At 38.6% G+C, this 13,839-nt stretch overlaps 1 protein-coding gene across 10 annotated transcripts in view; it reads right to left on the bottom strand.

Annotated features, from left to right (window-relative positions):
• lama2 (laminin, alpha 2) overlaps positions 1 to 13,839 on the bottom strand; it is a 204,217-nt gene that overhangs the window by 138,718 nt on the left and 51,660 nt on the right. For all 10 annotated transcript variants that reach the window (XM_019345952.2, XM_019345953.2, XM_019345948.2 and 7 more), the window contains exons 4-5: positions 4,105 to 4,156; positions 2,416 to 2,606 (exon numbers count right to left, since the gene is read on the bottom strand). In XM_019345952.2, the coding sequence (XP_019201497.1) occupies positions 2,416 to 2,606; positions 4,105 to 4,156 (243 nt within the window). The remainder of the gene's footprint in view (positions 1 to 2,415; positions 2,607 to 4,104; positions 4,157 to 13,839) is intronic.

The raw sequence follows: 13,839 nt of genomic DNA, 5'->3' as shown, positions 1-13,839 counted from the left end.
CTCTTCATTGGCTCCCTGTTAAATCCAGAATCAAATTTAAAATCTTTCTCCTCACATCCAAGGTCTTGAATGATCAGCCCCCAGCTTAGCTTAAAGACCTCATAGTACCATATCACCCCAATAGAGCACTTTACTCTAAGACCACAGGCTTACTTGTGGTTTCTAGAGTATTTAAAAGAAGAATGGGAGGCAGAGCCTTCAGCTTTCAGGCCCCTCTTCTGTGAAACCAGCTTCCAGTTTGGATTCAGGAAACAGACACTATCTCTATTTTTAAGATTAGGATTAAAAATTTCCTTTGTGATAAAGAATATAGTTTATATCTACATATGTATAGATGTAGGCTGCTAGGGGCTTCCTATGATGCACTGTGTATTTCTTCAGTATGCCTCATTTTCACTGTGTTTATACACCACTCTGCATTTAATCATTAGTTATTATTAATTTCTGGCTCTCCTCTGCATCATGTCTTTGTCCTGTCTTCCTCCCATTAACCCCAACCAGTCGGGGCAGATGGCCTCCCCTCCCCGAGACTGGAGGGGTTTCTTACTGTTAAAAGGGAGTTTTTCCTTCCCGTTGTCACCAAGTTCTTGTTCAAAGTGGGTTGTTTGATTTCTGGGGTTTTCTCTCTATTATTTTAGGGTCTTTACCTTTTTGGCAATATATAAATAAAACTGAATTGCATTAAATGTATGAGCTGAAATGTTAGATGACCACGAATCCTTTCTGAAATGTAATAATTCTCAACAAAAAAATATGTCCTGATGTAAAATTGCTAATGATAGGATGCCCACTAGGCAAATTATATACCCATCTACAGAATCTTACAACTTGGATCATAATAATACAAAAAGGAAGGACAAGCACAATTACTGATGGCATTCAAAGAATCTTGTATTTTTCCAGCACTGGTCTAACATTAAATCAGACTGAAAGTAGTAGAAGCATCAGTTTATATTGTGCATAAACAATAATCACCAAGCAGGCACATAATAAGAAGTGTGAGGTTCTGTCTGCCTGTCTGCCTGTCTGACTGTCCATCTGTCTGTCTCACTAATGTGGCCAAAAGCAACATTTGGCATCTGTAAAAAAAAAAAAAAAAAAACTCTTTCAGTGAGCTGACTGTGTGTATGTGCGTGTATGTCAAGGGGAAACACTTGATGGGTGTAAGCTGCACACTTGGAAGTAACGAAGGAGCTGGTTGTCTATGTGTGTGTGCTGGCGTGTGTGTGATGAGTGGTGGGGTGACATTGTGAACGTGTGTGTGCGATGCTGTGACACATCGCCTACGACTCATTATGGTTTCACTGTGATCAGACGGCAAGGGAGCTGTCAACCACACACTTGTGCTCACACACACACGCACACACACACATTCAGACACCTCCGTCGTTACTTGCAGCTCTTGACATCTCCCAGCTCGCACCCCCTCTAGCGCTCCCCCGCAGGACACAAGCACATACAGTGCAAACACACAAAAAGACACACTGAGCACACATATTCATGCACGCACATTAGCACACATGGAAACGCATGCAGACAATCAGAAGGGCATCCACAATTACAGCCCTGTGTGGGGGGATGTTAACGTGTGATTAGTTTATTTCCAATGCGTGTTTGCGTATATGTGAGCATGTGTGTGCTCTGAAATCCTCTTTCTCTTCATTAATGTCAGGCCTGCCTGACTGTTGTTACTGGATGTGATCACACACAGCAGATCAAAGGAACACAACAGTAAACACTGGGGTGCACATGTGTGTATTTGTGTGTCTTGTGGTGTTTTTTTTCTTTTTTAATAACTCAGAACTTTCTTTTTCATGTCATTGATTAAAGTATTTTATAACAATTCCCACATCCCTCTTGTCACCTGGCCATCATCTGCCTACACAACCGCCCTTCATTCCCTCTAATTAGTCACCAGTCCACCAGATCAGTCTCTTTGCCACATCCTCTTTTGTGTCTCACAGTTGTACAGTCAACTTTGGTTCTGCCGCCCTCTTTATCATCTCTGACCACTCTGGAGTTTTCTTCTTTGCCTATACAAGCAATGCATAAAATCCAGAAATTCCAACATGGTTTAAGTAGATGTAAACTAACCCACCTTAACCCTTCTTCCCCAACTGGGACCAAAGAAAGACAAATAATCTTGAGTCGATCCAATCTCCTACCCCCAACAGCTGCCAGTATTTTGAGTGAGCAGATATCCAGGTCAAGGCTTCCCATTATATGAGCTGGATATTGGAAATGTTTGCAAATGCGTTTTCTCTTTTGCTTTAGAAGGACAGCTTACCCTCATGCAACCAAAAGCCTTTAGATATGCAGTTAAAATGATCAGCATGAATTCTTTCAGCCAGGATAATTGTATAGTCAAAATCTGACATTGCAGCGGCCCTAGTTTGTAACGTCTTCATGGGTTACCTCTCCATTCTCCAGTGGGTGAATCTTTGAGTAAAACGACGTGCAGATGACTTCATCATCTCTGGTGTAGGATGGAGGTCCTGTCCGTGGATATATGTTGAACCTTGTCAGGCACTCTGTGTCTGTGATAGCATAGTACTGCCAGGGTTCAAAGGTCACGCCATCTATTGAACGCTCTAAGATCCAATTGCCTGTGGACAAAAAACAACGGTAAAGAAAACGATGAAATGCTTTCAATGTGTGATGAGGAGACCAGGAAAGATCAATAAAAATAATGAGTGGCACGCAAGTCTCTGTTAAGGTCACGCTGCTTAATATACATAGAAAATTGACAAAACATTCAGTTTCATATTTTTCAGTAAATTAGAGCAAACTGTGGTATTCTGGATTGATTAAATGCAAAGTAAAGTGAGTCCTGCCGATCGAAAAACCAACTGTGAACACAACAACAGAAAAATCAAACAAACATGCACTCATAGTTTCCATAATCTTTCTTATTTTTTTAGTTTATTGTGTTTCTGTGTGAACTAGCTAGAACATCAGCTTTATTTTTGCCCATTATAATTGCTTATTTTATCATGTAAGCACCACATCCCTCCATTATATAGAGTCATGTGAAAAAGCAGGTTTTTTAAATTGCTTTGTGCAATACTGTGAAAAATTAGGTTCACCTTTACTATTTCCATAGGAATTAATTAGGGCAAGTAAAAGAGAGGTGCTGCTAATGAAATATATTTGATTAACTGATAATCAGCAAGCGTGACCACCTCTATTAAGCAGGTGGTCTGGATCTGGATGGATTTGGGTCTGTCTTAACATGATGCCACAGACTGGACGACTCTGTAAATTCCCACCAAGGTCAGATCGTGCAGTCCTCTTAAAAATTATAAAGAAAAACCAAGATCTGACAAAGACTACAGGTCTCAGTTAACATATTCAATGGTAAAGATCATGACAGTACATTTAGAGCAGGGGTGTCCTGCAGGTTTTAGATGTGTCCTTGATCCAACACAGCTGATTTAAAGGCTAAATTACGTTCTCAACATGTCTTGTAGTTCTCCAGAGGCCTGGTAATGAACTAATCATTTGATTCAGGTGTGTTGACCCAGGTTGATATCGTAAACCTGCAGGACTCCGGCCCTTGAGGCCTGGAGTTCCCACCCCTGATTTAGAGAAAGACTGAAAAAGTAGCACTTGTCTGGAAGGTTTGCATCTTCTCTCTAAAAAGAACATCGCAGCATGGCTTAGGTTTGCAAAGTTGCATCTGAGCAAACCAGAAGACTTGTGGAACAATGTCCTTCGACGAGATGAAATGGAGATGTGGCCATAATGGATAGCACTGTTTGCCAAGAACATAGTAATTCCATAGTAATTCAACTGTTTCGTCTTTTTTCTAGATTACTTTTCAACATATTTAAACCTTCCACCACCATTTTACTTTAACGTGCTAGTTTGTTGTTTCACATCAGTATTGTTAATCACTGAGCTAAAGATCCATTTGATTGAATGGAGTGTTCCATTATATGAAGACTTCTCTGTGGGATGATCATTAGCTTGATGATTAATGCTCCTAAGATGAACCCTGCGCATTAGTCACAGTCCTCTCCTTAAAATTAATCAAAGCAAAAATATTAACACTTCAAGCAGTATGAGACTGATAAAATAACATTTTTATAATTGAACGCATACCTGGGCGAGGTGAGTTGGCTGCCTTTATTATCACATAGGCGATCTGAAAAACCTGAAAGATGCACACAGAAGAAAATGTATGAAACAAAAAGCCACATCAGACCTTGGTTTTAACGATTACACCATTTCTTCACTGTTTTAATAACCCTTAATACAGAGCAGTCCAATATTAGTAACCTTTAACAGGGATATGTTAATAAATTAAACATTACCATATGTCAGACTAAAAATTCAGTTCTTTTCAGCTTTTTTCTTGTTTCACTGTAACAAATATATGGCATTCAATATTTCCCCAAAATTAACAAAAGTTGTGCATACCTGTGCCTACAGATGAGCAAAAAGTAAATAACTACATAGAGAAAATGAAATCCATTCGACCACACTGTCAAATAACACACAAAAAAGTGCAGTGAATGACGTCTACTCATCACACCGAGTCTTCCTGTCAGCTTCTCTCCCTTTAATTTATTGTATTAATATGTTAGAAGGCGTTAACATGTTAACACATATTAACACTTGCTGGGAAGCTTTTATTGCACTTACAGTAGTGTATCAAGTTCTCCTCATTTTGGGTCAAATTATCTTCATTTCATTAATTTCTCCCCTGCTCTGCTCGATGGTGAAACATGGAGCAGAGGAGGACAGCAAAACTCTCACTGTGGAGTTTAACAAGTGAAAATTAAAAAATAAAGTGCACATAAATTGGGTAGCTGAATGCTCAGGGCTGCACTTTGCCCTTGTTGCTTTTGCAGTGCAGTGCAGTAGATTGCAGGTGTTAGGGAGAGGCTTACATGCACGAACACGCCAGCTGTACCGATTACCAAAAACACTAAAGAGGGAAACTCAGATTAAAACACACACAAAGGGAGCACGACTTTCTCATGTGTTTAAAGCCAATGCTTAATGCTATAGTAATTTCAAAATTACATACGCAAACCAGCGCTTACAGTAAGCAGGGTTTGTGGTAACTTTACGCTAGACAACCACAATAAACCAAAAAAAAAAAGATCAAACTAAAAAGTTTTTATTTTTCAGTCACTGAATGTTGTTGTCCAGGTTTCCCGGACTTTTTGTATTTAAAAAATAGAAATTAAACATTTTATTCTGATTTAAATTTACATTCTTTTCCACATTCGCTCAGCAAGATAAAAGGTCAGCTCACTATAGACAGGTATAAAAATATACTGTATATGTGAAATTCAGATGTAGGTCAAATGCTTGCTCCCTAACTATCTTCACCAGGCTGTGCTTCCTTTCTCTATGCAAGCTCATTGGCCTTTCTTCTCAGATGTGGGAAGAAGTGTCACATTGCAGCAATTAGAATAGGGAAAAAGCTACCGTGTGTGTGCATGTGTGTGTGAGCAAAAGAGAGGGAGGGCAAGAGAGAGCGAGAGATTGTGTCATTTAAGTAACCCTATAGCAGTTATTCAAACCTCCTACAAAGAGTCACTGTTACTTACTGAGAACGGGATGGTGTGTATGTGTGCATGTGTGTGTGTATGTGAAAAGGAGTGATTTCAGGGGTAACTTGTAATATGGTGACAACTTTGGGACAGCTAGGCAGCTCCAGCAGCTAAACATAGATCAACACCACTAACTAATGCACTCTGTGTCTATGTGTGTGCGCGCGCACCCAGGGTTGCATTGTGTCATAGTCTAGGTTTTGATCAAATGTGGATCAGACAAGAGATTTTTTTCAGCCTCTGGAGCTCAACACAGCATCAACAAATAAACAAACCAATAACCATCCTGCAAAATATAACAGAGCTGTTGAATAAATGTTAATCTCATATGCATGAAATTTAATTTAATGTCAGATAAATACATTTATGTAGAGCCCATATAAGTATAAAGTTTAATTGGATAGATTCTCAGCTCAAACATTTATTTATTTTTTTCCTTTATAGTGCAAGAACTATAAGCTCAAAGCAGCAGGGTGTCAGCAAGTTTCATCAGGTTTTGCATGAGACATTGTTATTTCCACTTAAAATGAAGCAAACAAAACATTCTCAATGGATAAAAAAAAAGTGCACCACCATATGAAAGAACAAAGAAACTGAGATTTTTTGAACAAAAATAAAATGTGGTGGTATTACTACAGAGTTACTGCCTTTCAATACCATTATATTTGTCACCCCACTTAAAGTACAGTCCAACTAAAATCAGGATTTCTTTTCAGCAGCATAAATATAGATGGCAATGAAAGGAAAGTGCATCTTCTTATAGTGTGGATATACAGATGAGCCAACAGGGGCAAAAAGACACTAACTTCAGCTTACCATCCTGTTAGAATGTTAACATTTATTTCACATTTAAACCAAATGATTTTGACTGGAACACAACTTCGAAAGGTACAGTCAGTGTGGTGCACAGGGGTCCAGAAGGTACGAGGTGGGCAGTCTATATGACTCTCAAATGGACTCCTTATTTAACAGACAGCATTTATTTCTTAATTATTTTCTTTGTATTTGAGAGATTAGTAAACCTCAACAACATGTTAACGTCATGTCTATCTTATCTATCTGGTCTATCTTGTGAACCAAAACTTATTTTTATTCTTTGCAGCATAATTATTATTAATCATTAATTGAATTTTAGCTTCCAATATTTACTCTGTCAGTTTGCGGTTCCATATGGTAGTGGTTAACACATTCACCTAACACACAAAAGTCCTTGATTCAAGACTGGGACAAGAGACAAAAATCTCTCAGGGAGAAAGGATTCCTGTCAGGAGGGGCATCTGAAATCTTTACCAAATCAAATATGCAGATTCTTCTGCTGTGGCAACCCCTACTGAATAATGTAGCAGCTGAAAGGAGTTTTACAGCATAATTTTCTACTCTGATCAGAATAGTGGTATGGTGCTTAGCACTGCCACCTCCCAGGACGAAGGGTTTAAATCCACCATCTTACATGAGTCTTTCTTTCTGTGTTGAGTTTCTATGTTCTCCCCATGTCTGTGTGGCTATTCTCTGTGAATATGTTGTGGCTTGTTGTCTGTCTCTCTGTGTTAGCCCGGTGCCAGACTGGAGACCTGACCAGTGTGTTACTCCAGTTCTTGTTCTGTGGCAGCTGGGATAACCCCACAACCCCCACCCACCTCAACACAAAAATTTTAATATTAGACAAAGCTAACGCAAATGCAGTTTCTAAATGATGCGGTTTAATATTAAGGGGGAAAAAAATAAAACCAATATAGCACTGTGTGAAAAAGTGCTTGCCTCCCAAACCTAAATGGGCCACTCTTAGCAGGAACAACTGCAATCAAGCATTTTTGTTAACGGTAAATGAGTCTTCTACAGCACTGTGGAGGAATGTTGGCACAATCATCTTTGCAGAATTCTTTTAATTCAACCACTTTGGAGAGTTTTCAAGGTTGAACTGGCTTTTTAAGATCATGCCACAGCACATCAATCAGATTCAGGTCAGGACTTTGACTCGGCCCCTCCAAAGGCCTGAGTGGAATTCGACTGAGATGCTGTGGCATGATCTTAACAAGCCGGTTCATTCATTTTGTATTTCTTAAGCCATTCAGAGGTAAAATCGGTGTGTTTTGGATCCAAAGTACCAAAGTACGCTTCAACTTGAGGTCACAAACAGATGGCCGGATATTCACCTTCAGGATGTTTTGGTATACAGCAGGTTGGTTCCATTTACCACAGCAAGACTTCCAGGTCCCCTGAGGCAGCAGGACAGCCCCAGACCTTCAAACTACCACCACCATATTTTACTGTTGGTATGATGTTCCTTTTCTAAAATGCTTTGTTAGTTTTATGCTGGATGTTACAGGACTCAAACCTTCAAAAAAGTTGTCTCATCGGTCCACAGAACATTTTCCCAGATGTCTTGGGGATCATTAAGATGTTTTTTGGCAAATGTGAGACGAGCCTTTGTGTTCTTTTTGCTCAGCAGTGGTTTTTGTCTTAAAACTCTCCCATGGGAGCCATTTTTGCATAGTCTCATTCTTATTGTTGATGAACTTGAACTGGGACTTGTGAAGCCTGCGGTTCTTTGTTCTTCTGTATGTATCTTCTTCTGTTGTTTTTTTGACCTCCTGGATGAGTCGCTGCGCTCTTGGAGTAATTTGTTGTAGGCCAGTCACTCCTGGGAAGCATCACCACTGTTCCAAATTTTCTCCATTTGTGTATAATGGCTCTCACCTTGGTTTATTGGAGTCCTAAAGTCTTAGAAATTGCTTTGTAACCCTTTCCAGGCTGATAGATGTCAGTGACTTTATTTCTCAGGTGTTTCTTTAGATTGTAGCAAGTTGTGTTGCTTTTTGAGATCTTTGAGCCTGCTTCACTTTTGTCAGACAGGTTCTATTTATGTGATTTCTGGATTCAGCAGGTCTGCCAGTAATCACGCCTGAGTGGGTTTAGTGAAATTGACACTGATATAATCACACGTTAATTCAATGACGTTACAAGTTTTTGCTGATACAATTTAAAAATAAATGGTTTGACGCTGGTGCTGAAGCCTTAAAAGTTTTCTCTACAGTAAAAACACAGAAATCCAACATGTTAATGCACAGACAGACGGTGCTCTTGTGCAATTAAAAAGTATAAAACTGAACAGCTTTTACTTTTCTGAGAGAATCTGTTTCGTTTGAGTTTACAGTTTTCAAGTTAAAAGGCGAAACGGCGACTCATTTGTTCCCCAGGTGAAGTGAAAAATCATATTTGTTTTTTGCACTGATGAATAATTCTGTGACTCTAAAATAAACTCCTGAATTGCTTTAATTTTACATTGCAGTGCTTCAGATAAAAGTTTAAGATTTCAGAGGAGTTGACGTAAATAAAAATACAATAAAACAGTGTCTTTAAAGTTTAGATCTCATAGCAATCGTTTTTTTTTTAATGAAAAACTCAGAACAATATAAATTCATTTCCAAATAGCTCTCATGTATTCCATTGCTGCCATTACATACTTGAAAGAAAATCAGCATGATATGCCAGGAACTGGCTTTTGGCAGATATTCGGGCATTACAGCCAACCGAGCACTTAAAATGTTTATTTTAATGCTCAATCGGGCCACTTAAGCCCGTATCCAGTATGACTGGGTTGCATACAATTAAATAGCCTGTGAAGAATCCATTTTGTCTCTGTGTGATTTGGACACATAGTTACAGCGGTTTTATAGAACAGCTGGTGTTTACAGGTCATTCACATGGAAACGTGTTAAAATCTCTCTGGCCTGATACACTGGCATCAGCCTCCAATTCCTGTTAGTACTCCAGTCAGTTCCAGTGCAAAAAAACAGAGCCTGACCAGAAGCAAAGTGAGATGAGGTCAGAACAAGATAATATATTACCCCAAAAAAATATATACCAAAAGGTGCTTTGTTGTTGTTGTTATTGTAGTTTTGTTTTTTCCCCCAGACATAAACACACAGGTGCATATGTCATGAGAGAAACTAGTACGAAGATTTACTGTCACTTCAAATGAAAATGTGTTAACATCTCACAGGACTAATAATGTAGCTGTTGGTCCGGTTCAAAATGGTGTGAATCATCCAGCATCCCTTACTGCCAAACTAAATGCAGGCAAACAAGCTGCAAATAATCAGTGGAACCATTCACTTGTTTTTCACATTTTTGTGCTTTTCCACTAAAAACAATTTGAGAACATATTTTTGAATGTACCAGAATTTATTTTTTTAAAGTCTCGCCAGTCCTGCAGCAAATAAGTTACAGGATTCTAATATTTGAGCAAACTGCAGAAAACCCCCCCAACAAGAAATATGAAAAAAAATATTGTTTTTCACATAGATTTGAACAGCGAAGCGGCAGCAGTATACACAAACATGGGCCTCGGGATAAGACAGAGGAATGCCCGGCTGTGTAACAGCCTTTTGAAATCCATTCTTTTTAAGTCTGTCACTCTGCCTGAACTGCTCAAAACACACTTGCACACACAAATGAAATGCCTTTGTACACTAACACGCTCACTCACAGACTGGGTCGTAATTTGGCCCTAAGCTTTTAAATAGGCTTTACTCTACACAAAACACCAGATGCTGCAATCTCCCACATTCTTGCTTTGGCCCAAGCTACTGTCAGACATTAAACCAGCAAACTTTTATTGGGTACAGCAGATGTTTCATTTACGTCCTCTTAGTTATGATTTTTTGTTGGCACTAAAAGTTCTGACTACATCATTTTTTTATGTTTGTTATTTTTGAAAAGCTAAACAAGTTTGTCTGTATCGCTTAAAGAAAGAAATATGCATTTAATACATAAAATTTTGAATCAACAATGGTGTGACCTTGTGTAAAATGTGGGGGAATAAGCAAAAAATATAATTAATTCTGTGCTTTCTTAGGGTACTAACTAAAATAAGAAGGTAGCATAAAGTGACAACAGGATTTTTTTGTATTTTTCATATTCATTTTGATACTAGCAATATGTTTAACTCGTGTTAGGTCAGAAGCATGTTTACCACTGTGTTGCATCACCTCTTCTTCAACAACACAAACCCTTTGCAAACTGTGGAGACCAACTGCAGCAGTTTAGAAAGCACAAAGTTTTCCTTTTTTCTTTAATACAGGATCTCAGCTGCTCAGCAAACCTTTGGTTTTACTCTTCGTTTCATAAAACATTACATAGGGTGGCACATCTGGACTGCAGGTAGACCAGTTTGGCAACAGGACAAGCTTTTGCATGGAGCCATGCTATTTTTAAGTTATTTCAGCATGAGAAGGCATTCCTTGAAAAAGGATCTCTAGATGGTAGCCTGTGTTCCTCCAAAACATTTATATTTTGATTCTTATTAGTGTCTCTTTTGCATATATGCCATATGCACTACTGCACAGGTGCACTGGTAGAAAGCCAGAGTTTCTTTTCTTTTGGCATAATTACAAAACATTCTTAATAATATTATAATAATTATTATATTAATGATGTAATAGTTGTACACTTCAAATTGAGTCCAGCTTATATGAGCAAAGTCACAGTGAAGGGAAGATGTGTTTCTCAGATTGTTGATATGTTTTTTGTTACTTGATTTTTTGTCTGTATGCTGGAGTTTTGCTGTGCATTTTCACTGACTGAATGATTTTCAGAAGTTCCTGAGCCCATGAAGTAAATTAGACTAGAGGTCATGGCTTTAAGAAGATCACAGCCATTCAATATTGGTTTCCAGCTGTGTCCCTTCCATACTGAGATTTCCATACAGATTCTCAGTGTTTCAATATCATTTTGTTCTGTAGATGATAAAATCTCTAAAATGTGTGCAAATTTATATTTAGAGAATAGATTCTTATCTGCTAAACTATTACAGTGTCTGACATCTTTTGATGGATAAGATAATAATAATAATAATGCATTGGCTTTATATAGCGCTTTTCAAGCCACCCAAAGCGCTTTACAATGACATTATTCATTCACGCTCACATTCACACACTGGTGGAGGCAAGCTACGGTTGTAGCCACAGCTGCCCTGGGGCAGACTGACAGAGGCGAGGCTGCCATATCGCGCCATCGGCCCCTCTGGCCAACACCAGTAGGCGGTAGGGTAAAGTGTCTTGCCCAAGGACACAACGACCAGGACAGAGAGGCCGGGGCTCGAACCGGCGACCTTCCGGTTACAGGTGCCCTTCCCAACCCCCTGAGCCACGGTCGCCTACGATAAAGCCTACGCTCCTTTTTTGACACCCAATCATATTACGACTCCATTGTCTTCACATTTTGCAACTTTCTCTGCGTCCTTGTATCACTTCACATGCATTTCTGTCTTTTAACATGACCCAATAGTTCAGTATTGTAGAGTAAGTACGTATTGCATTTAACTATCTTACAATGATTTTAAAATGTTGGGATTGCAAGACAAGCATATCCACTCATGGTAAAATAGTCCTAAGACATCTCTTAGTCTAAATGTATTTTATTAGTTATGCCAACTGCAATTCAGAGTTTTAGACACCAGCAATGCATGGCAAGAAAGCTCTTAGTTTGGCATGAAAAACTGGAGTTGCAATACTCCAATGATACAGTAAAAAAAAGGGATTTGATTTTTTTCATCTTTAAAAAGTAGATTAAACCTCAAAACTAATAAAGCCTCCCAAAAATGTTTATTTTTGCAAAGTTAGAAATTATTCTCAAGCCACTCTCCAGAATCTCTGCGGAGGGCTTTTAGTCTATTGTCAAGTCTGATGCATCTTCACGCACGGTTATGATTCAAGAATTCATCTAAAAATAATGAAGAACATACACAGACATCAACTGTCTGCTTCACACACGGAGTGAAGCACATAGACCCTCAGCTCCCACTCTCTCATTATTTAGTCTTTCTGTCCAGAGAGTCTCAACAATAACAAGAGAGGAAATGAGAGTGGTGATGTCACAGACGATAACAACACACACAAACACACAAGCCCACTGTCATTTTCTGAGTGAAATGACTGCGGTCGCAGAGGAAATTCAGTGCACTGGAGAGTAAATAGCTTGCTGTTGGTTTGATCGAGCGTCACACATACAATGAAGCACATTCACACATATGCATTAACAAAAAATTTACCACATTTAATTTGTAGTCAACGTCTGCGGCATAGATGGAATGTATATTGCTGTAATTAATACAAAAGCCATTATTAAAATATGAGAATAAAGAACTTTCAAATATTCAACTGACCCAAAAGTCTCAGGTTCATGAGAATGCAAACTTTCAATTCTGAAAACACTAAAAACATTAGTAATCATTGAGACTGAAGGTCTTACAACAGTCTTTTTTTGGCAAACCCACACTCATATCACTTACTTTACTTTCTAAAATCATGACTTCAAAATCAACAAGAGCACTCACAGTGCAACTCCCCCCGAAGTGCAAGGGCTATATTAAAACTTTGATGTTTTATGATGTTTTTTTTCACAACAAGCTGACATCAGTCTGTTTATACTACAGTACTATGAAGTCAGCCTTTTAAGACATCACTGTGATCAAGTTCAAGGTCAAATACTAGTTAACGTATGTACTCATGTCCACCAAAGGCATTGTTGTGAAGTTTGACGACAATCCATAAAAAACAGTTGGTAATATAAAGTTTTTACTGATCTTCACATTTGTTGTGACCTTGACCTTGACTTTGAGCCTGACTTTCAACAAAATTAAATCAGGTCGAGATGTTACTGGTATCTACAGTCATGCAAAATTAAAAAAATACTGGCATGGGATGATACTCTTTTTCAATCCCAGGGCACCAAACAGAATACTCCCATTCAGTTAAAGTGTTGCAGAGGAACACTCAAGGTGTCCATTGGCATATCAATTTGACACTACAGGCACAGTCATATCTGATGCCGAGTGGTTAGAAACCTCTTGTACAGAATAACAAAATCCCCTTTGGGATCTTCAGTGGGTGAAGACAGATTGGTTAGAACGAGAAAAGAAAGCCTTTTAGAACTACCATGATGGATCATTTTCACCCCATCCTACAATAATAGCACCAATAGCAAATAGGTAATTTATCAAGACGTTAAGATGTTAATTTAACATATTTGAAATAATAAGAATTTAACATTAACCCTTTGGAGTCAATGGACGAGCTGGCACATCCAAATCACATTACCGGTGTAAGATGACCTTGCAGTCTCTGTGTCAACTTGTGTCAAAAGTGCAGACTTCAAACTATATACCAGCTTTTAACCCTAACAGTGCAGTTATGTAGATTTTATAGACAGTCTGATGCATCTCAAGCCTGCACCACAAAAATACTCTGAATCCATCAAAAGCAACTATGCT

This window comes from Oreochromis niloticus, linkage group LG15, assembly GCF_001858045.2.
Source record: "Oreochromis niloticus isolate F11D_XX linkage group LG15, O_niloticus_UMD_NMBU, whole genome shotgun sequence".
In the NCBI taxonomy this organism is placed as follows: Eukaryota; Metazoa; Chordata; class Actinopteri; order Cichliformes; family Cichlidae; genus Oreochromis; species Oreochromis niloticus.
This window is presented reverse-complemented; position numbering and strand designations above follow the sequence as displayed.